At 40.7% G+C, this 26,304-nt stretch overlaps 1 protein-coding gene across 3 annotated transcripts in view; it reads left to right on the top strand.

The window, feature by feature from the left end:
• The window catches only part of cacna1ha (calcium channel, voltage-dependent, T type, alpha 1H subunit a), a 140,014-nt gene that overhangs the window by 80,250 nt on the left and 33,460 nt on the right, over positions 1 to 26,304 (top strand). For 2 of the 3 annotated variants that reach the window (XM_046074653.1, XM_046074646.1), the window contains exons 7-18: positions 2,561 to 2,885; positions 6,268 to 6,360; positions 7,457 to 7,695; positions 8,309 to 8,856; positions 11,418 to 11,617; positions 11,904 to 12,098; positions 18,005 to 18,156; positions 19,000 to 19,185; positions 19,304 to 19,421; positions 23,083 to 23,238; positions 23,914 to 24,001; positions 24,139 to 24,422. In XM_046074653.1, coding sequence (XP_045930609.1) covers positions 2,561 to 2,885; positions 6,268 to 6,360; positions 7,457 to 7,695; positions 8,309 to 8,856; positions 11,418 to 11,617; positions 11,904 to 12,098; positions 18,005 to 18,156; positions 19,000 to 19,185; positions 19,304 to 19,421; positions 23,083 to 23,238; positions 23,914 to 24,001; positions 24,139 to 24,422 — 2,584 coding nt within the window. The remainder of the gene's footprint in view (positions 1 to 2,560; positions 2,886 to 6,267; positions 6,361 to 7,456; positions 7,696 to 8,308; positions 8,857 to 11,417; positions 11,618 to 11,903; positions 12,099 to 18,004; positions 18,157 to 18,999; positions 19,186 to 19,303; positions 19,422 to 23,082; positions 23,239 to 23,913; positions 24,002 to 24,138; positions 24,423 to 26,304) is intronic. The other variant, XM_046074661.1, reaches the window with a different exon arrangement.

Below are 26,304 nucleotides of genomic sequence, written 5' to 3'. Positions count from 1 at the left end.
GTGGAATGAGATAAGGCTGTAGTCTCAGCCCTATGTTATTACATTTTTGTCACATTTTAACGTGCTTATTAATTAGAACAGTCCAGTGCATAAGTTCTAAAACTTACATGAAGAAATATAACTTTTCTTCTTTGCAGATGATGTGATTCTCGTGTCTTACAGTTTTTTTCCATTGCTTAAACACTATAAGCAGGCTTTTAAACTAAAATTTCAAAACCATAACACCCTTTTTCCTAAACTCTACATACAAATTCCTTAATTTCTCATTGCCCGCACCATGTGGTCATTTAGAAAGCACTAACATTCAATATTGTTCACTCAGTTCAGTAAGAGAAGAGCAACAGCCAAACAACCACTATCTCCCAAAGAAGACAAACAAGGCACAGGCACACATGCACAGACATAGAAAGGATCAGAGTCACCAATTTAGCCGTAGGGATTGAAATTATGCAAAACAGAAAGAAAAACTGCCTCAGTGTCCACAACCTCAGGAAGCCAAAAAATGTCATTTGGACACCCCTGAACTAATTCTGTTTTTGATATAATTGTACAAATATGTACCAGAGTTAATGTCGCTGAATCCTTTTTTTGTGCAAGAGACAGAAAGAGAACAGCAGCTTAATATTTCATAGCCAAGGCTGCTGTGCTTGCTCTCACAGAACAAATGATAGTCTGACCCCCAGAACAATATGAATTCAGACCATCCTATGTGATAGTGATGTAGCATGTGCATGTGTGTGTAGTCCCATGCATTAGCTCTTTCTCCAGTTAGTTTTCTGGAAATCATAGATTTTTTTCTGCCTCTCAGATGTTTCCCATGATATGCCTTTTTTTGTTGCGTTATATTAATGCTGCTGCTGGACATCTTTCAACAAACAAAATTATTTTCTGTACTGGCATTGTGTAGGCTGAAGACAATCAGGTCAGCATTTATAGTTTAACTAGGCATGGTATGGATGCATACACAGACGGATTCAGCATATGAGATGAAAAACCAGTTTACTTTTACCAATATCAGCCTTAAAGTCAGTAACATGCAGGCAGGACAGACAAACAAACACTCTGGAGTCTAAAGGAGGGACATAAACAGGAGGGCAACAGGCAAACTTAGTGTACTAGCTTTCCCAAACCGGGTAAATGTCACTCCATGCTGTCACCATGGATACCAATAGATTTCTTGTTCACTCAGCTTTTGAGTTATTATGCGCTGTTTAACTGTACTGCAAATGCCCAAATAATATGCAAATAATTGTAAGCATGTGCTATTAAGTAGATGGTATTTTCTCTTTTTAATTGGAGTGTGCAAACTGTCTGTGCAACTTGAATGTATCAATGGACAATCACATTGTCCCTTTTCTTTTTCTACTTCCTACATATTCACTGATATGTGTCTAAACCTACCATGAAAAAGTGTAGGGAGAAGGTAGCATGAACAAAATGACATTCAGCTAAAGATTTTGACTAAAGGAAATCAGCCATTTAATTAAGTAGTAACTTCATGACGGCTGAGATGGTTACACTGCCCACAGCTTCCAGTAATAGTTGTAATGATATTCATTAAAATGTCATCTATCCATCTAGCCACAAGGTAGCACTGTGATAATTTACTGTGTTAACTCAGAGAGAGGAACTCTTACTTTATGTTATCATGAGGCGGAAAATAAATGACTAGCACTAGCTAGCTGTTCATCATAACAATGTGTCTTCATTGAAAAGAAATGGACATTACAGTAGTTTTTAACATACTCTGCATTATTGTTTGCAGCTGTATTTTGGTTTTTGAGTTACTTATAAGACATAAGGTTCATCTACCCCATTAGTCAGTTGTTTGGAGGATTTATGATTGGAGTAGAAATCACAGATTGAGATGTTGTGGAAGAAGAGAACACACAGTGTAGATGGATTGTGAAAATAGTGTAGTAGTTGGTTGTTATTGCTGGATGTGTTTTGTGACAAATTCAAAGATAACATCATGTGTGCCTATTTAATAAGATCACTGATCTATCCACTCTTATTAGTTACACTCTTTGCTAACATCTAATCCAGGTTTCCATTTTGGAAATCAACGCAAATAATACAAGGGATTATCTGATCCTGCTTTTTGGTGAATGGCACAATATGTTTTCTCAGTGCAAGAAATGCAAGCAATGTTTTTTAATTTTCTTGGAAAGCAAAATGTTTTTTATCTGTCACAGTCAAGGTCCTGGGGAGAATTTGTGTATTTCTCTTTTCTGTAAAAGTACTGCTAAACATTAAGACAATGACTAACCCATTTCTGAATTATTACAAATTAGTATGAATTAGATGAAATCACTTTGCTGCTTCTAGTCACATGTATTCTGTATATTTGATTTTCTTATTATGTGAAACTAGTTCATTCATCACAATGGATCAGTCAGTTATTAATATATTGCTAATGTATCCTATTACTGACTTTCCATAAAAAACAAGCAGCAAAAAAAAGAAAAGGGCTTGAGAGATATTTAAAAGCTAAGCACATAAATAATTAATGTATTGTAACAACATATCCATTTGTTTTTGTTATTCTTTGTCCAACCAGAATGTACAACTTGTCCATAAGTTCTTACTACATGTCTGAGGAAGGTGAAGACAGCCCATTTATCTGCTCGGCTGCCCGCGAGAACGGGATGCTGCGCTGCCACGATGTGCCGGCCTACACTGAGGGTGGGGCAGAGTGCTCATTGGCTGCTTCCCACCAAACTTCAGCTCTGATTGGATCTTCCCCTGCGTTGGGCGGGGCCAGTGTTAATGGCTGTGTTAACTGGAACCAGTACTATAATGTGTGTCGCCCCGGGGACTTCAACCCTCACAAGGGAGCTGTCAACTTTGACAATATTGGCTACGCGTGGATAGCCATATTCCAGGTAAGAAGGGATGAATGTGCAGATATGGATGTGGAAGGAAAAACATGCTCTCCATGTTGCTCCAGGGTGTTCAGAATGTATCATCTTTATAAGATTTTGTAGATTTTGGTTTAAGTTGATTTGCGCTCTATTGCACCTATAACCACACCCAACAGTGATGTCAGAGGGTCCTGGAGTAAACTTGGACATCACTGAAGCTAGGTGAAAAGTTGGAGGTCAGCAAAAACAAGATCTTCAGGGGGTGTTTAAATTCGTCATTATATCAGCAAAGACGCTATAGCTCGGCAGACTTTTTTTTAAGTGAGCTACATTTGGTAACATTCATACAGAAAGTTATACAAATTGAGTTAAGTCAAATGCAGAATATGTGACCCTTGTTTTTAGCAGAATTGCATGGTTTGGGGAAGCTCCATTTGTAGGAAGCAAGATGAGTTTTTAAAAACCCAAGCTATCAAAGAGATTGTGCTATGTAGGAGTCTAAACACTAGCTGCTATTGCATGCAGTAACTGTTTAAAAGTGAAGGACTTGAGCCGGTCACATATGGCAAAACAGTTAAAATGCTATTAGTTACATACAAAAATAAGTCAAAAGTCATCAGTCAAAAACAACACAAAATTGGCATTTTTTAACGTGTGTCATGCTTTAAGAAACTCCCCCAATGAGGCCATCAGAGGGCATGCGTCTTGACCTGAAAGCCACTTCCTCTTCCCTCACTGGTTGTATGTAATGTATTTGTCTTTATTCCTCTTGCTGATTCCAGCTCCCCCAGGAGCTGTGACACGCTTTTCCCTATCATGGTCTTTGTGCTAATGCTGTCTGTACCATTGAGATATGAATTCCATCCATTTTAATAGATCTGTCCAGGACCCACGGAGAGATCTGTCTCTGTGTTTAATAGACTTTGACTTGCACAACATGACTTTCTCAAAGAGTCTTACCTTCAAATTACCCCAAACAGCACAAATACTGAAGACAAGCATACACGCACACACGCACGCACGCACGCACGCACACTCACACACACAAACAGACATACTAATCCCTGTTAGACACACACACACTGGAAAGTGTGTGTGTTCTCAGCTTGCAGTCAGAGGCAGATTTTTGTCTTTTGTGATGGTTTAGCAAGATTCACTTTCAGTCTTAGATGAGATTAGTTGTTTTAGCCAGGTATATGGAATCGGTGAAAAGTGTGTGTGTGGTAGATGATAATTGGAAAAGTTGTATGCATTTAGGTTGGGTTTAGTGGCCAGGTACTACTCTGTCAGGAGGAAAATAAAAAAATGTATTTATAACATAATAGAGAAAAGCTCCATACAGATGGAGAAAGATGTAAAGTATGTTAAAATAAAATGAAGGCTACATTGAATGTTAAATGAGTTGCTTGTCTTGTCTTCCCAGTCTACATCTGTATTCCCTCAGTATCTGTAAATATAAAGAATGTGAATTATACATCTCAGAGCAAGGTTTTGAAAACATTTCAGCCCGTCGTTCCAAATTGAGTTAATGCAGGGTTACGCAGGGACTCCTGCTGACGTTGGTACACACCACAGCCAAGCCTGTGGCTTAATTAGGTCCCACCCAGGGTTTGGCCATGCATCAAATATACCATGACGACTTCCCGTGTTGGTATCTTCTATTTTGCTAATTGGAAATGTAGTCAGCGGTAAGACTGAAACTTGTGTTTACTGTATGTTTGCTAAGGGTTCGTTATATTGTTTTAGAATCAGCAAAAAGGTAGTTTGAGACAGACATTTTATTTGTATGGGATTTGTTTTCTTTTTTTCTTGACCGCAGGGCTTACACTAGAATTCAATAATACGTGATAACAACTGATTTTAAAGGAGAATGTCACTCAGTCCTGACCCATGGGTCAAGAATCAGGTAATGGCCTGACCTCTGTCACCAAGGAGCGCAAAAAGACAAGAGCAGAGCTGAGAGTGAAGGAGTGATGAAAATAAAATGTGTGAGTGGAAGAAATGAGAAAGATGGAAGGGATGACATGTATGAAGAGTTAGAGTCGAGAGATAATGGATGACTAGAAGAGGGAAGTGAACTTATGGGTTATCTGGCCAATGTTTCTGTTAACCTACAGGTTAATGGCTATCGACCGTGTACAACCATACACACACACACACACACACACACACCTGTTCTGCCAGACTGTCCATTAGCAGTCAAGTACAATGTGCCAGTTAATAAGTCATTCACCAATGACAGCGGAGAACTCGCTCTCTGCTCCACACGTATGTCATTAGCATGAATTACAGTTTGCTAGCTATCTCTGATCTTCAAGGTGGGTCAGGAGCTGAGGATGGAGGTAGTCGGCGGGGTCAGAAAGTGATTTGTTGAGGGTATCGCATCTGTCTCCTCTCTTAAGTAACGTCAGATGAGAACCTTCTCTTTCCTGTGATCCATATCACTGACCTCTACAAAATGGCTTTGCAGAAGAATACATCTTGCAATATGTGCTGCTTGATGGTCCTTTGTGATTTGACATTTCTTCCATTTTGATAAAGAACATATGTACTTATTGCTGATACACATAAAAAAATCCATTTCTTATTGAATTGTATGAATGAGGGACCATTTATTTAAGTCTGTATTGTGAAATTGCCGGCTGGGATGGTTGTTGGTTTGTCTTCTTCTTTCTAGTTGTTATGTTAACTACCAGATTATTAATTTGATTGACTAAATATATGTTTGTGTTTGTTTCTATAGAATAAAACTATTGATTTTATTTTACAGGCATGTTTCAGCTCAGTAACGGGGATCCTCTGCTATTTTTGGTGCAAGGAGAGCAATCCAATAGAGAGCGGATTAGTCGGTTCTGGGTCAGGAATGCATGCATGCACATGCCTGTTGGCATGTGTGTTTGGACACTTGTTTAGTCTGTGCTTGCTCATGCCATTGTTGTGCATGCTCTCACAGTTTATGGTGGAGCGTGTTATGCTAGCTGAGGTGTAAATCTTGAGGTGTGAGTTTATTATGGGCTTGGCTGGCCTTAGCCACCGCTTTCAGGTCTCAGCATCTCAACTGCTCATTAGCATAGTGGGCACATGAAAGAGCTGCGTCAGTCCCCTGGCACACACACACACACACACACACACACACACACACACACACACACAGACACACAAATAAGAAGTTGGAGGGACACCACAGGCTTTCTTCTGAGGACTAGCCATTAAAAACAGAATTGGAAATGTATTGCATCTGACAGCTTTGTGCTTTTAATGTCTGTGTGCGTCCATGCGCACAGTTTTGTGTGTGGGTGTGTTTGTCATATGTTTTTTTAAGAAAAAGCTAAGTTTTTTTACTTTTCCGTTCATTATAACACAATGTCTCTCTCTCTCTGTGTCTTTTTGTCTCTGCCACCAGGTCATCACACTGGAAGGATGGGTAGATATCATGTACTATGTCATGGATGCTCACTCCTTCTACAATTTTATATATTTTATACTGCTCATTATCGTAAGTACCCCCTTGTATTTTCTTTTTTTTTTAGTTAACAACCTTTCCTGAGATTTTGAATTTGTTGCTAAGACTCAAGAAGCAAGCTCCGAAAAAGCATCAAAATGAATTTTAAAAAATTAAAATTTTGATTGGGTCCAAAAATATCTTGCGCCAGATCTACATGGATCAACATGGGTCTTGTTTGAAACTGATCTAGGCAAAAACCACACTGAACTCAAAACTAACTGCAATACACATTTCATTACACAGTCTGCAGCATTGTGTTTGAATGCTCAACAAATATGCATATGTAAAAAGTATTTTTGTATTTTCAGTCCTGCTTTGGAAAACTCAGAATAACCTTTATAAAGTAAACCACTAAACTCTGCTTGGAGTATAACTCCCCTCTGTTGAACCTTGCGGACTTCTTATCGTGGATAATTTCACTCTCATCATGCTGTTGTGGAGGTTTTCAAAGATCACGGCTTCGACTATATTTTACAGTGCTGTAAGAGCTCCCCGCCTGCCTGTCGTTTGAAGTAAAAGTGCTTATTATGCATTCAGAGGGAGAGAGAGGGGGAACAACTGGGGGAGAGACGGGACTAGAGGAAGGCTGAAAGTAAATCAAAGTAATTCATATAGAAAGTGAGTGAGACAGAAATTAAGATAACTGAGCATGTCAGAGAAAAGAACTTTAAAAAGATGGAGAAAGTAATTTCCTGTCACTCTTTCAGTAATGTACAGTAATGGCATGGTAAATAGACATTTCACTATAGACTTTCCTGTCAATGCCACCTCATCAGAACATGATTTAAATTTCATAATTTTTAAATAATGATAAAAATAAAGTTAGTTTTATCATCCCAGGATCTGGCCAAACAAGCTCCGTCTTAATAATAGACAAGCCCTGATATGGCTGCTTGTTGACACTGTGTTTTATTACACTTTTAACACCTTAAGGAGGAATGAAGTCAACAGTGAGTTGTTCCATAAATAAAATATTGATGAAGGTGATGTAACAGCGTTGAGTGTTGTGTGTATATATATATATATCATTACAAAGCTGCATTGCTGCAGTTTTATCACTCTAGCCATTCTTTACTTCCCCAACCAGGTGGGTTCTTTCTTCATGATCAACTTGTGCCTCGTGGTCATCGCCACCCAGTTCTCCGAGACAAAGCAGAGGGAGAACGCCCTGATGAGGGAGCAGCGTGCTCGCTACATGTCCAACGACTCCACCCTCGCCAGTTACAGCGAACCGGGCTCATGCTACGAGGAGATGCTACGCTACATCAGTCACCTTTATCGCAAGTTAACACGCAGACTCCAGAGGTTATACTCTGGATGGCACAGGTTAGAAATGGGCTGTTTTGTTTTTCTCTGTCCAGGAAAATCCAGTCAAATATAGACGACATGAAATGAAGGCAGTCCATCCATCCATTCATCTACCATCAAGCGCTTATCCGGGGTCGGGTCACGTGGGAAATGAAGGCAAAGGGCTACAAAGAGTTGCCACTTATGAGTGGCAGTAATAAAACAGGAAAAAAAAAACAACCTCTCAGTACCTGAGGCATCAAAACATTTGTTTGGGACCTGTACTGGACTTATTTTGCGTATGCTTGTAGATTTTTTGAGATATTATGAGGATGACTGTCAAAAACCTGGAAAAATTTTTTTGAAATTATAATCACCCTTTTGCCCCCAGGTTAAATTAATCATGGCTTTCCCAGCACTAAGACTGGTCCTCCTGTGTCCATTTGCATCACTGGAGGAGTACCTGTGTTTGGTTATGAGCATTTAATAATTGTATCAGTAGGCTTTGGTAGTTTTGCATCTCACAGAATTACATATTGCATAGCCCACCAAATTATTAGAGATACATCTTACAACTTTATATAAACCTGGTAATAATACCATCTCTATCCACGTTATTTATCATTATTAATGTCTCTTGTCCTTTGACCAGTAAAAGGCGTAAAAAGGTGAATCCTAATGGCAGCGGCGGAGGCAGTAACGGCGGGGGTAATGGACACGGCCATGGTTCCAGCAGGGGCTGCGGTGGCTTAGGTCCGGGTAGTGCATTGTGGTTGAGACCGATCCATAACCTTCTGCAGCACCATCAGCACCAGCACTGCCGCCTCAGCAACGGAGGGCAGCACACAATCAGCGTGGAAACCACCGAGCACATGGACGGAGAAAGAGGGGTAGGAGGAGGGGAGGAGCTGGAGATGAAGTCGCTTCCTGTAAGGAGAGGGAGTACTAATGGAAATAGCAGCAGTGGCGGCGGCCATCCGTCTGGTTTCACCCAAGGCATGGGGGCATTGCTCGGGCGACTGAACGGGGGGATGAACTATCCGACCATTCTGCCGTCGTTTGTGTGCAGCTACAGTAGTAAGACGCCGCCCCCTCACTCCCAGCAGTGTGGTCCCAGTCCAGAGCAGCACCCCCCAAACCACCCAGCATCTGAACACACAGAGACACTGAACAAGCTCCACCAGCTCATGGGACAGCACAGTAAGAGGGCTCACACACACCAACTGCACAGACACATACATACTCCTTACATGGAGACAGAAGCTGTTAACAACGTTTAGGTTCCTGAAGAGACGTTTTACTACGGTTTACTTGTTAACACCTTTTTCCTAGCCAACAATGTGGAGCACAAGTCAGCTTAAGGAAGCGGCAACCACCTTGTCTGAGTGTGACAACTTGAGTCACATAATAACCAAATAAACTGCTTTTTTTAGGGCTTAATAATCCTGTTTATCATCTTAGCATTGAATAATTATTAGAGTAATTTTCATATTTTTTATGTTGCCTTGTTTATTTCTCGTTGTTCTGCTTTAATAAGTTTCACTGTCCTTTAATTAGCCTTCACAATCTGAACTTGACGCTCTGGATTTCCCTTGAGCTCCATTGTGTTTTTGTCATCACACTCGTTTTTTTGTCTCCTGTTATCTTCTTGATTTCTTACTCAAATGAAACCTCTGTCCTCTTCCATATTGTAAAGGCACGTAAAGAAAAACACAGGTATCCGGTGTAGTTTCAGATCTGGAAGGAAAGGCCAAGGAAAGTGAGACAGTGATAAAAATAAATTAGTTCAATAGAGAGAAAAGAGCAGAGGGAGAAGGAGGAAAAAGGGCGGGAAAAACGAGCACAGCGACAGAGAGGAGACAACATAAAACTGTGTTGGTTGCAAAGGAAACTGAAAAAGCAGTGGCAGTATGATACACTCGTCTGCTCTGTCCTAATGGAGTGAGTCTGCCAACAAGCAGACACACACACACACACAGACCTTTACACACTTGTGGCTGCCGACACTCCAAACAGTTATTGTGTGATGGATACAGGAAAGACAGTAATGATGAATGCTGAAAAAAAGAAGAAAAAAACCCACTTGTTAAACTGTCAATACACCTCCTATCTGCACATAGTCAATATGATTCCTTTGGAGAGTGAGTGTAACACCTCTGCTACTAATGTGTGTTGAAGATCACACATTTTAAATTTACTTTAATGGATGGTGATTGAATGGTGTACAGCTGACTAAAAGTTAAACTCTAAATGGGAAAACGCAGTCTGGAGTCACTGTGGGACATTCCTGGATGTGTAGTTTCTAAATGTTTGCTTTCAGCTCAGTCAGATGACTCAATCTCGAATAAACCTTCTGATTTAATGGAATTAGAGTTTGAATGCTGTTTTTGGTTGAGTAGCCCCTTTATACTAAGAGCACCAGTGACAGCACAGATGAATATTTTTCAAGTCTCAAATCTAATTTGAGCACACATGTAATCTAATCTAACTTAATGTAATATAAAGTAACGTGGGGTTGGGATGAACTTGAACAAGCTTTTTGCCAGACAAATGTTTTGTCCCTCAAAGGAACTTGCTTAAAAAAAGTTCTAAAATGAAAACAAGTCGAAAGATACAGAAATGTGTTTATAGCAGCGGTATTCAAGAGATTAGGAAAGATAAAAATGATCACAACCTTTTTTATAGCTTGAGGTATTAGATAGCATTTTACACAACATAATGTGCTGTTGAAGCTGCTTTTGAAGAGCTGATGCTTCCAGAAGTCATGTTTTGTTTTTATTAGTTTTTCAGCTTTGCAGATCCTCCATACTATCTTTAATAGTATGTAGTCAGAGAGCAGAGGGAGAGAGGAGTCAGCCATGATCTCGTACAGCACTGTGGGCGAGCTCGCAGTACTCTCTGCGGAAACCAGCTGGTTTTGGTTCTTTACTGAGAGACGACATCCCTTCAGAACTGCATGCTAAATTTTACTTACATTATATTCTTGTAGCTTTATCATTATACCATAATGGCTTACTGTCTTTGTCTCTCTCTTGACCTAGTGTGCTGGGTTTTTTTTTTAATAAAGCATTATACAGTTCTTCCTTTCTTTGACATAAAAACAAGTGTTTTAGCCTGTTTTATGACAATGCTAAGATTATATTATTATGGATTTAAAAAAGGTACGTAAGTGTATACACCCAAGGGTGTAATTTCCACTAGGATGAGGGGGACATGTCCCTCCTATTTTTGTCCCCCTTGCTTTTGTTGTTCAGGTTTATTGTTGTTGTCTAAAATTTCCTGCCAAATGTCAAAATGAGATCGGTGGAAAGTTAATAAAAACTCATCAAAGTCACCTTCAATAATCCGGTGCTGGCAGCGATAAGTTTAATGAGTAGCAGCAAGTGCGTTTTTTTTCCCCTGTGTTTCACCTCTCAGGGTATCCTCTTACTATACCTCTTTTATGTGATGTTGTTTACAAAATAATATTGGATTTTGAGATATTGTTATAATATCCATAAAGATATGAAGCCACTGTCCCCCAGAAAGCAGAGCTTAAAAGTGTGCACCTTTGGCTTGGACCAAGTGTTAATTGATTTTTGCCACAAAAAAATGTTTGCATTTAGTTTCTCACAGTGGAAAATAGTGCAACAGGTGAAAGTCTGATGAAAAATGAACTTTTAACATTGTCTTGCTCAGTTAAGCTAACAGCAGCAGTGCAGGACAGCTAGGAATAACCTCTTTGCAGTGTCTGACTGTCTCCTACCCCTTTCCCCCCGCAGGACGCCAGAGGCTGCTGTACCAGCTGGCCGGCGTGGTGCCCAGCCCTCTGCTCTTGGAGCTGCTTAGCTGCCCTCTGTGTGCCCATAGCCTGGAGACCTTGGAGCTGGAACTGGGAGACCTGGAGGGAGGCAGGGGAGAGACTGACGGACTGCACGACTTCCCCCAGGTCAGAATGCACAGGGGTGCATTAATGATGATGGTAAACAGTGAGGATGAAGTTTGTGGAAGTGGTGATGTGGCGTAAATGATGGTGGCCAAATACAAACTCATATATCTGTTAAAACAAGGCAAGATATTATTTTTTGAAGGACTTGCATTTCAAAGTGTTATTATCCAAATACCATTATTTATAGTTTAAAGTTATTATTTTATTATTATTTTGTATATCTTCTAAAACTGCAGTAATTACTAAATAAACATGTTATTGTATCCAGTCCCCTGAATCAGCATTTTCGCCTTTGGTGCCTCACTTTACTTTGCTCTAGGGGGGGGACCTGAGAAGTGGGCGAGGTCGGAGCAGACAGCGGGGGGTTGTGGAGTACAAAAATGGAGTGGTTTGGGCCTGGAGAGGTTTCAGGGAAAAACTGAAGAGGATTGTGGAAAGTAAATACTTCAACCGAGGGATCATGATCGCTATCCTCGTCAATACTCTCAGCATGGGGATTGAGTACCACGAGCAGGTAAGAATAATGAGATGTAGGGTGAATGAACAGTTCAGATCAGTGATTGAAAACTAAAAGGGCTTCGGCTGACCTTCAGAGAGAAACAAGTAGTTTGATGAGAACTGTTTGCTGCCAGACGCGGCCTTTGTGTGTGAAAATGACATTTGGCTATCTGAGAGTCGAAATGACAGCAGGGGGAGGAGGCGGGGTGGACAGGGGTGAGGGAATGAAGGAAGAGAGGGGAGGAGCGGAGGAGCCGTGCCCACTCTCTCCCTCTTCCTCATGCACAAATACACATCAAGGCACTGTCACACACGCTCCCAGATTATGTTTCTAGTTTACCCTGTGTGGCCCACATCTGGGAAGTATCCGGCTAATAATACAGCTCCCCCCTTTGCCTCACTCCACTGTCACACACTCGGACAAATCTGTGTGGTTGCATATACACATTCATCTACAGAGTTTTTACAAGCACGTATATTATATATGTACACACAAACACAGGCACACAACCTTTTCATTTCCCACCAGTACAGCGAAGGAAAAAAAACCCAAAGAGAAGATTCTTTTGCATGCACACGGTCCATTCCCTCCTTTCCCTTCTCTGTCTCTAATTCCCTCTCTAGGGGATGTGTGTGTGTTTCTATCTTTGTGGTATAAACATTAGAAGCGACTGGGAGAGCCATGGCCTTATTGGGCCAATAACACACACACACACACACACACACACACACACACACACACACACACACACACACACACACACAGACTTAAGTGTTATGTAAGAGTTCCTCCTCCCCTCAGTACTCATCATTCCCCTTATGTGACACCTAGCCAAACTTTTATGAGACTATGAGTGTGTGAAGAGGTGTATGAATGTAGGAGGCATAGTGTAGACAGTGTGTGTGTGTGTGTGTGTGTGTGTGTGTGCGTGACAGATAGACAGGAAGTGAGAAAGGTAGAGAGCGATTTAGAGAAAGAGGGAGATGATTGAGGCTTGTTTAGGCTCTCCTTACGTTGTGACTAATTCTAGATTGGACATGGATTGCTGTTATCGAATCCGCGTGTAGGTAAAAGCCCACATGTGAACTGAGCTGTGAAAATTGATTTCCAGTACATCGTCTGGTAACTTTAATCAGATTATAAACTGTCCTTTACTTCACACACGTCACAACACACTGACGTTACAATGAGAGTATCAATAGTTGGCCTTGCCTTCAACATAAAAACGTGGCTCCGAGTAAGATTGTGTTTGGGAAACAAATCAGATTTGCCTGCAAGCTGAACGTAACCTTTTTCCTGAAGTATTAAAAGCACACACAGAAGAAGAAAGGAATGCACAATGTAGAAAAGCTTTAAGCTAAATGTGTGCTATTCACAACTGAAAGATCTGACAGGCAACTTTTCTACACACTTAATCCTGGAAAACACTCATAAATGATAAGTTTAAGCATCACACAGTAAATCCTCAGTCCTGATTGTGTATTTGAGTGTAATGGTCATTTTGTTGGAGGTGTATGCATCATATCCCTGCTTCTAAATATACATACTGTATATGCTAAGATATACTGTATGATTTTGTCCACATTATTACATTTGGTGTTTTTTCAGGACTGTTTTTATTTATGTGTCCTGCTTCAAGTCATGGCTGTTCCCCTACCCTGCTTTGCCAGAGAAGCTGCGCTTATATATATGTGGATGTTTATCTCTGTTGTGCCTCATATTCTTAAGGGCAAAGACATATGCTGAGATGTATTCAAATACCCAAACACTTAAAACGTAATCCTGCAGGCACTGACATAGTATTTAATTCTGATTGATTGCCTGTTCTGTCAAACATAATGATGGCAGTGGAAAGCAACCTCTAAAGCAATTGTTCAGAATGCTCATTTGGGACGATAGTAGATTACATAAAATATATTGACATATGGTTAAGAGCTTCTTAATTTAATTATTGTGAAACCACTCAGTTACTAATGATTATGACAATCTAGAAATGCTACCATAAAATAAAGTCCAGCATGGGATAAAGCTGACAACTCAAGGGCACCTTGAGGGGATTTATTGTGAAGAGTGAAGAGTGTTTCTTTGAATTCCCTCCACATACATTTTTCACTGGCTGCAGGAGTTGAATAGAGCCTGCTTCTCTAACCCTTGAACTTGACCTGCTCTCGAACTTTTACTTCCTTACACCTTATTGTCCATCATGTTTTCAGCCAGAACGGGAACAAGAATTTATTGTGCTCGGTTAATTTAGTTTTACATTAAACATCAGAACAAAACCAGAGAAGACTTTGGTGTATGAGTATTGATAGTCCATGAAAGCTCATTAAGTTGTTTAGCACTTCAAACCTTCAGCGTTTGTATTGTTTTAACCTGCTTTGGCAGCCATGTAGCGCTCTCCCCCTCTCAGCACACTGAAAAGCAGTAATTCTAGCAGGTATAAAAACTGCTGTGTAGCATTGTATGGAAATTATTGCACTGCAAGCCCCAGTGTGCTCTTTCATTTCTCTGGAGTGAAGACAGTGGGCCGCAAAAGTATTGAAAATGCCACTAGTCCACTATTAAATAATAATGTGTGTGAGTACAGTATTGTGACTGCTTAAGTTGCTGGCTGAGAGCTCTTTTAAAGCATTATTAAAGTGCTTTAAAGATTTTATGTGCTGGCTGGTCAGTAAAAGACAATCTGGACAAACAGCCAGGGCAGCAAACAGCTCGTCTCTCTATTGTCGGTCCAGCTCTTTCTTTTGTTTTCCTCACCGTGGACACCACAGGTTTTGTTCAAGTCCCCTGACATTACTTCTGCACGCTTTTATTTTTGCTTTGGTTCCTCAAGCATCACGACTGTCCCAATTAACTCAATAGCTCATCAGACGAAAATAGTAGTGCGATTTACAGTAGATAACACAACCCTGCTCTGCACTGTAACTACACTCCACATACAGCATCCCAGTTCATGTTGACAGTGAGGTCAGGATTACACTAGCTTGAGCACTTAACGTTCCTGCTACCATCAAAATAGTGCTGTAGCATAAGTATTCGATCAGTCCCAGACACACACACCTTATCCTGCAGTTTATAAGGTAAAGAAATTGATTAGACTCTCTGTTTCAGAATTATTTGTTTAAGTTATTTTCAAGCAAAAAATGTCAAGCATTTGCTGGTTACAGCTTCTAAAATGTAAGGATGTGCTGCTTTAAATGAAGAGTCTTTGGGTTTTGGACTGCTGGCTGGACAATAGAAGCAATTTGAAGACGACACATTGGGCTCGGGGGAAATAGTGATGAGCATCAAATATTTTTTTTTTAATAGACTAAACGAATGAATCATGAAAATAATAGGCTGGTTAGTCTATAATAAAAATTATTGTTAGTTGCAGTCCTAAATCACAGCCTAAAATTTAAACACTTATCGATACAACTAAGCATAGTGTGATGTGTCTTGTTCACAACAAATGGTCAAATATCCGTAAAGTTGAACATACAAAAAGCTGTGTGCTTAATCGGTTTCTTATGCAGTGAGATCCAGGGCCCTGAAAGTGACACTCAATATGTATCTTTTCCACTGGTGACAGAAGTATTTAGATAATTTACTCAAGTAACAGTAGCAACAGCACACTAGATGTTCTGCAAAAAATATTAGACTCGGTCGAGGTGGAGAAAGTTTGAACTACTTCATTAACCACTGGGTAGTTTATACATCACATTCTATGATCTAATTATATGTTTTGTATGAAAACAAACTAGTTACTATCGCTGTCAGATAAATGTAGTTGAGTAAAAAGTACATTATTTCCCTCTGAAATGTGGTGGAGTTGAAGTGTAAAGAAGCTTAGAATGGAAATGCTCAAGTAAAGAGCCTCCAGAATGTACTTCCAGTAAAAGTACAGTAAATATTTCCACCATCATCACTGGTCTTTTCAATAGTTTCTAGTCTTGAAAGGTGGCAGTAAAATGTTGTGTAGTTTACTTCATTACAGGAGGCTCTGTGTTTCTGTGTGTCTGTCTGGGTGAGGTGAGGTGAGGAGTGCTGTGTAGAATGGCGCCCTCTATCTGTGATCATGGCCATGATCCTCAGTTGTGCTTCAGCAGAAGCAAGGCAGTAATGTGCTATTATATATAGCCGTGGTGGTAGAAGTATTCAGATCATTTTCTAAAGTAAAGATACTAATACCACACTGTAAAGCATACCCTGCTACAAGTAAAGGTCCTCCATTCAAAACCATACTTAAGTAAAATAATGTAAATATCATAGATAAAAGTATCAAAAGTAAAAGTACTCATTGTGCAGTAAAGTGGTCCATGTCAGTGTTTTACTATTATATCTGATGTTTCTGGGTTAATGTTACTGCTGTATTAATGTTTATGCTGTACTTTACTGCTGTAGATGTTTAATGTTGTGCTAATTGTGAGTGCTTTATATACTGTTGGGTAGTTTAATCTACAGTAAAGCATCATAATCTATCACATCATCATATGTTTGTAGCGTCACCTTTATGTGAGAACCACGTATTTCCAAAAATTTCATGTGCTCATCATCAGCCCTGATTTCAGCTTTGTGACGATGCATTTAATCGATCCAGCTAATCCAGGGGGTGCTTTAAATTGTTTATTTAGCTTAAGAAGTATAGGAGAAATTTCTCAGCCCATGTTTCAAAAAAACAAAAACAAAAAAAAAATTTAGAATCACCAAATCTGGAGATACATAGTGAAGTACAAAGTACAATATTTCCCTGTATGTCGTAGAGTAGAATTATAAAGTTGCAAAAAAATGGAAATACTCAAATAGCAATAGACTTAATTTACTTGTATTATTGTGAGTATTATTGTGTGGGAAATCCCCATTAATCTCCACCTTACCTTTGTCAAACATATTTACACGCATAATGTGTTCTATAATTTCCAACAACAGGAAACACAACGCCAACGCTGGATGTTTCTGCAGGATGCTGGTAATGCAGAATAATCCAGGCTGAAGGTTAACCCCTATCTCTGGTGGTAGCAGGACGTCTGCGATTTTATGTATTAAATTTGTCAGCGTGTTTATTAGTCCAGAATAATGTCTGCCTGCTTTTATACACCATGGGCCAGGACACAAAATGGGCTTTGGGCCGAGTGCTTGTTGATCACCACATAAAAAGAACCACAATTAGTTTTAATGAGACTTAATGCGAATAATATTCTGGATCACAGGCTGAAGGGCTTTACAAATTGGTAGGCGCACTATAGCATGTGAGAATTTATAGTTTAGAATGATTCAGTCTCCTGGGGATCATAATTATTCATTCATTCATTCATCATTGTGAATGTTAGGACTGCACAAAGCTTGTCAGATAAGCTAGGACAAGTAGAAGAGAGGGACTATTAGTGAGCATTTAGTGTAAGTGCTGGTGGTAGATAAGAGATTTCAGCGTCCAGTTTTCACATTTCAGTATAGCCAGCTATAGGATGAATGGATGGATGTTGACATGAAGGAAAGTGAACCTAAAGTCACAACTTTTGATGCAAATCAGCACATTTAGATCACTGATGGAGCTACAGCAAACCATTTATTTAAAGAAAAGTCGAGGATGTGGCCCTACAATGCATTTTCCAGTGCACAAAACTGCTGTGTTTTCCATGAAAGACTTGACTGCATGCTTTATGAGAGGGCCTCAGGTACATCTGGCTGGATCACTGACTACTGTGAGGAAAGTGGAGTAGATCAACAGTAATGGATTGGTGCTGTTGGTACCATTTAATTGATTAGGCCTGACTGCAGCTTTGAACTTGATTGAAAATGTCTCGGCTCAGGGCCACTAAGACCAAACAGGTTTTACAGCTCTGGGATAATAGAGTGAAGATATTAACTAACTTATTCTTTCTTTCTTTCCCCATCTCTCTCTTCTTTTCTCTTCCTTTTGTCTCCCTCTTCTCTCCTCCCAGCCTGAAGAGTTGACTGATGTGTTAGAGATCAGTAACATCGTTTTCACCAGTATGTTTGTCCTGGAGATGGGTTTCATGCTGCTGGCCTTTGGTTTGTTCGGATACATCAGGAACCCATACAACATATTCGACAGCATCATTGTTATCATCAGGTAATGTTAATCCATGCAGCTTGCTCTTTGTTATTTATAATTCAATGCAAAGACACTAAAACCATGGCTCCAGTCAGTGTAGCTTTGGCTTGGATTCAGAGCCCCCCCCGTACTTATGTCTCCAGCTTGTCAGTCATTGGGTTTCGAGTGTAAGGTTTACTGCTGCAGCATCCATCTTTGCTTATCTTTACTTATCTTTAATAGCTTAGATTGACACACACACAGGAGCAGCTTTGCTTGCTGCCGCAGTAGATTCTTGAGCCGGGGTCCGCTGTGTGGCTTTCCTTTAGTTTGATAGAGCTCGTACTGGATCAGGGGACCTTTTGATATGTGTGGTCATGTTACTTGTGATACTGAAGGGGAATTACCTTTGTAATTACTCCAGATTTACTCAAGCTGAATCTCTTCCAAATCAAACAGAATCATTTTTATAGATGTATGCTTAATTTAGACAGTCAAATACAACCTTTTAAATTGTCCAATAGTGTATTAAAGTGTAAGGGCTGACTTGCATATAAATCGAGGTTGGTTACATTCAAGCCCTTGCCAAACAAGTTCACACAATGCTAATTAAGCCTATCACTGCCTTGTGTATGGTGTCTGTGGTGGCATTCCTGTGCTGGCAAACTAGTAGTGATGTGTTTTATGCCAGCGAGCAATGATTGGTTTGCCAGAGCTGAAGGGGGGACCAACAGTGGTGACAGCAGCAGCTCAGTATGGCACAGCCTATGCGTACATCATAAGCACGTCGACATTGTTGTGTAATTACTCTCTCTGTCAGAAGGGGGAGACAAAATTTCCGCACTGCAGGTTTCATACAAATTTGTTTTTTGTTGTTTTCAGTGTGTGGGAGATAATTGGTCAAGCAGACGGAGGGTTGTCAGTCCTGCGAACATTTCGTCTCCTGCGGGTTCTGAAGCTGGTTCGCTTCCTGCCTGCCCTGAGGAGACAACTGGTAGTGCTCATGAAGACCATGGACAATGTGGCCACCTTCTGCATGCTGCTGATGCTTTTCATCTTCACTTTCAGGTATGCCCACAAATCCTTCTTCCCAATCTGTCTATCTGAGATATTCTCTCATTGGTATTATCAACCACAAAGTGCATACATTAAAATTATGATGACTGCATATTCTTCTTTTCTGCAGTATACTGGGTATGCACTTGTTTGGCTGTAAATTCAGTCTTGAAACAGAGAATGGGGACACCATCCCTGACCGCAAGAACTTTGACTCTCTACTCTGGGCCATCGTCACTGTATTCCAGGTTTGTTTTTAATTCACACTGTGCTAATAATCCGCATTCATTTCCGGAACTGCACTGATATGGACTTAAATGGTAAGTTCAGTATTTTGCAACCTGACCCCTATTTTTCCATGCGTTTGTGTCAATGTGACTGATTGGGACAACATTTTTTGAAATTGGTCCAGTCGAGCATGCTGCAGTTCTCAGCAGCCAAACAGGGCCACGATGTAACATTTGTTGGAAGTTGCGCCTCTTCAAACTACGTCCATTAAAGTGCATGTTTGTGCCACTGACAGGGTCAGATTGTTATAAAGTGTCTGACAACATTTTGGAAAGGATCCTTATTGAGATGGACCTTTATTATTATTTTTGTCTTAAACTCCCCTGACAAAAACTGTAATTTTAACTCTCTGGTCTACCGCTGCCTTGATCGATTAGTTTGTTTGTGTTATTGCGTGACTTTGGTGTTTTTAACCCTTTAAAACACCAAAATCAAACAATTACACAAACTAACTGACCAAGGCAGCGGAATCCAGCGGGTGTTCTACAAGGTAAAATTACAGTTTCAATGTTAGATTTTACTCCGCTATTCTCATGTATCATCAATAATAATTCTTCTATGTTTTATGTGGATGTCCAGTGATGATAAATTTAGTCAGTTGAAGCAGTTCCTCAGTGTTTGTTTTATTGACCAAGAAAGCTGAGTTCTCCTGCGTGTGGAGCTATGCCGGTAGTGCCTACATGTACCAAGAAGCATTGGTGCAGGCTTCTGACGCCTACCCCCACCCAGCAGGCTTCCGTATAACACCACAACTAGCTAAGCAGGCGCTGCGGTGTAACTTCCACAAAAAGCAACATGAAAAAAACAGCATCCTACCTACTACTCTTGTTATTTAGTTAAATTCAAATGAGGTTCACACAGTTTGTGTTGACTGTCCCTAAGTATTATGACATTAGTCCAACATCACACAAGCCTGTGGGACTACCACTCTAGCCTACAGCTGTTTTTTTGGTGATACACTGAATTGATACACTCTCAGTGGTCATCTGCCCTCTTAGCGTCTGCCCTCTTGACCTGAGAAGGTCTCCACCTCTGTCCAAATGCAAAGTAAAACTTTCAAAGTTAGAAACGCACACTCGTGGGTTGGCATCCAACATAAACTGCCCACACTGAAATTAATTGCAGCAGAATGATTCAGTTTCTGTTGGCATTGAAGGGCAATTTGAGCAAAGGCACCATCGGTAGCTGTTTGCTCTCAGCCAGTGGCGGTTCTAGACTAATTTTATTAAGGAGGCCAGGCTGGCGCCAGTTATTTTGTCAGAGTGGCACATTCAAAAACATAAATTTTTGTGTATGAAAAGTGCTGTTTAAATGCAATGCATTATTAAATTGTTATGATAATAATTTACCCTTTAAGGAGGAGGACTCAGAACCATTTTCAGCAATATCAAAATGCTATCCATGCAAAGGAAACATGGATTACAAGGACAAAATATTGTCTACAATGTTGCATTCAGTTTAATGTACATTTTGTCGCAAGGAAGAGATATTACTATGATTACTATAGACCAGGGCTATTCAATTACAGATTCAAATTTTCTCACGAGTTGGCATCATTTGGATTTTATTGACACACTTGTATTGGTAATCCTTATTGGTTCTGTTCTTTATCAATGCTCTTATCAGTCCTATTTTTTACTAAATAATTGAATAGGCCTATATTATTTTAAAAAAGAATGTAACATTTTTATTAACTAAATGTTGTTTCTAGAGCAGCAACAGGATTTACAACAGCAAAGTCACTGATATCTCTCTGGAAACAAATCTAACAGGTCAGTAAAATAAATCATATTCCTGACAACATACTGAGTGAAGTTTAGAAAGAATGAACAACTCAGTCCCTCCTCTCCACCTCCCTCTGCTGCTGCTGGTAGAGAGGAGGGCTGGTCTGTCTCAGCCACCAGCTGAGTATTTAATTTACGTGGCAAACTAAGCTAAACAGTTAGTAAAGACAGACAGCTTTCACTTTTGCTTGTTTGTAACAATAAGCTATTAGCTCTGTGCTTGTGTGAAACCAAAACACAGCTGCAGTGGATGAGAGACTGAGCAGATTAAAACATGGCATTTTGCGTGTTTATGCTTATTAAACAGGTGTGTTGGTAAGTATTGGCTTTTTACTTGCTAAGTTTTTATTGCACCACGTAGTTGTCGAGCGTAGTTGTCGTCAATGTCGGTAATGTCTGCTGATTAGCTGACTGACTTCGATCCGTGTGTGCGGAGAGGCTGCAGGTCGGACAGTTATGTTGAGCTTTGATTGGCGGTGATCAGTCGGCCTACAGCGCATGCCAGGGCCATATCCTCTTGAGAAAATGCGTGGAATGATGTCGCAGGAATGGATGCAGGAAGAACTACTTGGCTTTCGCGGTCAGTGTAGTACACACTGAGGAATTTCCTGCAGTGAGACAGATATGTATCTGGCTTCCCATCAAAACAAGAGCTCTAACATGTTCCTCTTATTAGAACACCGAACCCACTGACATTAGTGGAAATGTACGACAGTAGGAAAGATGGCATCACATCCTTCGTATACTATACTTGTCATAGATGAACTGGGCAGTCAGTTAGTGTGTGTATATTTTTATCCCAACATAAGCCATGTGTGCTACTTGGCCACCCGAAATCAAAATGCCAAACTGAGCCTAGAGTGTGCTTATGTGTATGTGTGTATTTGTGTGTGTGTGTGTGTAGCTGCCAAGTTCTGCCCATTAGTCAAACGATGTGAAATGACAAATTCTGCACTATTATTTCTATTTTTTGCTCTCCCCTGTATGGGTAGATATTGTTCAATTGCTCCAGTCTTCTTTTCTGTACTGGATGCCTCAGCAGAAAGGTAGAACACAGAATGCAGTGGACTGTCTCGCTTTGGTGTGTGAGAGTGTGTGTGGGAGTAAGATGCTGAAAAAGCGTTTTAGCCAGAGCTCACTGTCATGTGAAAGCTTTACACACACACTATATTTTTCCGGGGAGTAGCTAAAGTACACGCACATCGATGCACACATGCATATGTGCATACACACATTGACACAGACTGCAGAGAGAATTGCCTTCCTGCCATAGCGGTTTATGAGTGGGCAGAGACGGAGTGAACTTTCATACTGCATCATGAACACTGTCCTACTTTGAAATGCTTTCATCACACGTAAACATATACACGTAAACACACACACACACACACACACACACACACATAACACACGCCCACATAGACTCTGCCTTTACAGTAATCCCATGTGTATGAAGTTGAAATATTGTGGCATGATGGCAATAAAAGTAGCTCAGTACTGAGTTTTATAAAACACATAGAACCCAAAAGATCTGCATAGGCTAATATTATATATAATCAGACTCCATTTCTTGCCCTGCCTTTCCATCTGTGTCCCCTTCTCTCTTTTTCTCTGCATTTTTTCTTAAACCTCTGGGCCTCTTCCGTCCCTTTGTCCCACCATGTCTTCATGTCTGTGGACCCTTACTTTGTTTCTCGTTTTTTAAATTATGCATCTTTAAACCTGACATTCGCTCTGTCCTTGTCTATTTTTGCCTCCACCCACCCCACCCCCACAGTACAGTGTAGAGTCAAACCCCCATGCCTAAATCTCTGTTTGTGTTTCATTCAATCTATAGATTCTTACCCAGGAGGACTGGAATGTGGTGTTGTATAACGGCATGGCTTCCACCTCTCCATGGGCAGCTCTCTACTTTGTTGCTCTCATGACATTTGGCAACTATGTGCTCTTCAATTTACTTGTGGCGATCTTGGTTGAGGGCTTCCAGGCTGAGGTGAGAACAACTGTAGTGGGGTTTTTTTTCATAATATTTAATTAAATCACTTTCAATTTAATGGGACACTTAATTTCCAATATGCTCAATAAGTTTTGCAGAATATAAACAAAATGCTTCTTTTTCTTCGTCTTTTGACTTTGTTTCACTTTAGTAACACATTCTCCATTTGACACATATAATTGTACAGAAACGTTGCTTTATAGCAAATACAGCACTAATGCCAGGAGAACAGAGAAAAGATTAATGTCCAGTTGTTAATTTAGCATCTCTCAGACACTATATGAGGGCTTTCCCTTGCTGTTAAATAAGTCCCAGTGGAGCCATCTGAGGGTCACAGATCCGGACTCGCAATTGCCAAACTGTCACATGTAAGGCATCACTGCTTTTAAAGGGGATGAGAGAATGAAGATTGTAAACAGCCTCTAAAACACCCCTGATAATTTCAGATAATCATTTTTTTCCCTTATCCAACCATGTTATTATGTGTGCCCCTGGAGAACAGTGAGCGTTCACCCATGAAAATATCCTCTGAGCAGTGAATTCAGCGCCCTTCAATGTGCTTGTGCTCCTTGACTTCATTTAGATAGTACCTGTAATCTTCTCCATGATGGTAAACTCAGAAGAAAATAGGAAAGGAATACCGACTTGCACGGTTGTATGTATGTGTTGTAGGGTGATGCTAATCGGTCAGAGTCAGATGATGAGAAGAAATCGGACAACTTTGAAGAGGATGAGAAAGTAGAACAGCTCAGAGACACAGGTAGGTTAAATAGCATTTGATTAAATTCATTAATTCTGATTGTTTCATTACTGACTAATTACAAACAGTGTGACAAAATTACTGATTGAATAAATGATGATGATAACAATGACTTTATTCAACCTCCTCCTCCACAGAGCTAAAAATGTACTCTCTGATGATGACAGCCAACGGTCACGTTGACCCTCGTGGCTCGATGGCTCCTCCCATAATCATGCGCACGGCGGCCACACCCATGCCCACTCCCAAGAGCTCTCTGGGGCCTGAGTCTATCCTTGGAGAGGAGGTGACGTATGGAGAAGGCGTGCCTCAATATGGCGAGGTGGGACTGGGCTTTTCCGAGGCAGGAGTTGGTCATGCAGAGTCTCGCCGTGGAAGCTCCACCTCCATGGAGCCTTTAGCCTATGACCAGCGTTCTCTGGTGAGTGATATCAAACACTTTATGGAGCAAAAAGGTACCGTAAAACCGTTTAGGAGTCCATACACAAACCAACTTTTAGTAAAAATAATAATATAATATAATAATAAATACAGGTGCCATAAACAGTATATCTTGAAAGGGTATTTCATATGCAGTTTGATAAGTGTAACGTTCCAAAATGAACTTATATGCCCCAATGCTGCTACCAAACTAAAAAAACTGTTTTTAAAAAATTGCTACTAAGCATGGATATAACCCACTTACTTAACAGAAGCAAAGGCAAGGAGCAGACAGACATATGAGACAAACTTCATGTTAACAGACCCACTTGTCCCAAATAGAGAACCACAAAGGGCCTGAAGAACCAATGACTCAAGTCTCATGAGGTAACTTTAGAGGTGGCTTTAAATGTTTCAGTCTAAGGACTGACCTGGAAATCATGAAGGACGTGTAAATTCCCTAATTTCTGCTCAGAGGACTGAGAATGAGCAAATCTCACGTAGCCCTATTTTTCAGTCCCTCCAGGATTTCACAGGCCTTTTATGTGATTGTTGCGGTCTAAAATGCCAGATTTTTAAATTGTGGGAATACTTTAGAACTGATGAATCATTAAACATGATTCAAGATGGCGCTGTGTATAGCTGCCTTGGTGTTAGGTGTGCTCTGTTTTGTTTTGTTTTTTTGTGTTAATTCAGTTTTCGGCCGTGATTCCCAGAGCTCTTTCACTAGAGGGAAACCAGTGAACCTCTGGTTGGTGTTTACATTCTACCGCAGGACAACGTGTACGACGCACAGCGCATGCTGGCTTACTGAATACTGTGTGTGGAGCAGACAAACCCAGACTGCCTTGTCATTGTTCTTATTGACTTTAACAAAGGAAACCTCAGCCAAGAACTCCCCAAATACAGACAGTTTATTAAGTGTCCAGCCAGATAGGGGAACACTTTGGATCACTGCTACACCACAGTAAGCAGTGCGTATCACGCCGGCCCCCACGCTCTACTGGGACGAACTGATCACTTCTTGGTCCACCTGATTCCTGCATACAGGCAGAAACTAAAACTCTATAAATCTGTGGTGAGGACATCTAAGAAGTGGACCAGTGAAGCTGAAGAGGATCTTTAGGCATGTTTGGACTGCTCTGACTGGGATGTTTTCAGGGCTGCTACTAGCAGTCTGGATGAGTTTACAGAGGCTGTGACGTCCTACATCAGTTTCTCTGTGGACAGCTGCATACCAACACGCACCAATGTGAGTTATAACAATGACAAACCCTGGTTTACAGCCAAACCCAGACAGCTAAGGTTGGAAAAGGAGGAGGCATATAGGAGTGGGGACAGGGCGTTAATGTACAGTTTTGGCAAGGAGTTGCGAGAAGCTAAACGATGTACTCAGAAAGACTACACCATTTCTCTGCAAACGACGTCACTTCTGTCTGGAGGGGGTTCAGACAGATCGCACACTACAAACCCAAAGCCCCCCACTCCATCAACCACTAGTGCCTGGCAAATAAGCTGAACCAGTTCTACTGCCGCTTTGAGAGTTAATCGGACACCATCCCCCGTGACTCCTCTGCTCAGCTTCAGCGCCAGTCCACTATCTCCTCCCTCCCTCCTCAGAGTGGCCAATGCTGAGCTAAACATGTTTACTCACCACAGGTTACTAACCTATTTACGTTCAGCGCGTCTTTGTTTGGTTTGTTTTATGAAGTTTTAAAGCCAAAGTTTATGATGAATGGCGGAGCATCTGCCGGTGTTTGTTGTCCTCTCTCACGTGCGGCCGCGCGCAGCAGATACGTATGCAGGTTATAGGTAACGGAGGGAGGGGAATAACAGCAAGCTCATCACACATTTCCTAAAAATAAACATTATTCACGAGTCCC

The sequence above is a fragment of the Micropterus dolomieu genome, linkage group LG02 (assembly GCF_021292245.1).
Source record: "Micropterus dolomieu isolate WLL.071019.BEF.003 ecotype Adirondacks linkage group LG02, ASM2129224v1, whole genome shotgun sequence".
Taxonomy (NCBI): domain Eukaryota; kingdom Metazoa; phylum Chordata; class Actinopteri; order Centrarchiformes; family Centrarchidae; genus Micropterus; species Micropterus dolomieu.
Note: the sequence above shows the minus strand (reverse complement) of the source record. Positions and strands in the feature narration are given on the sequence as shown.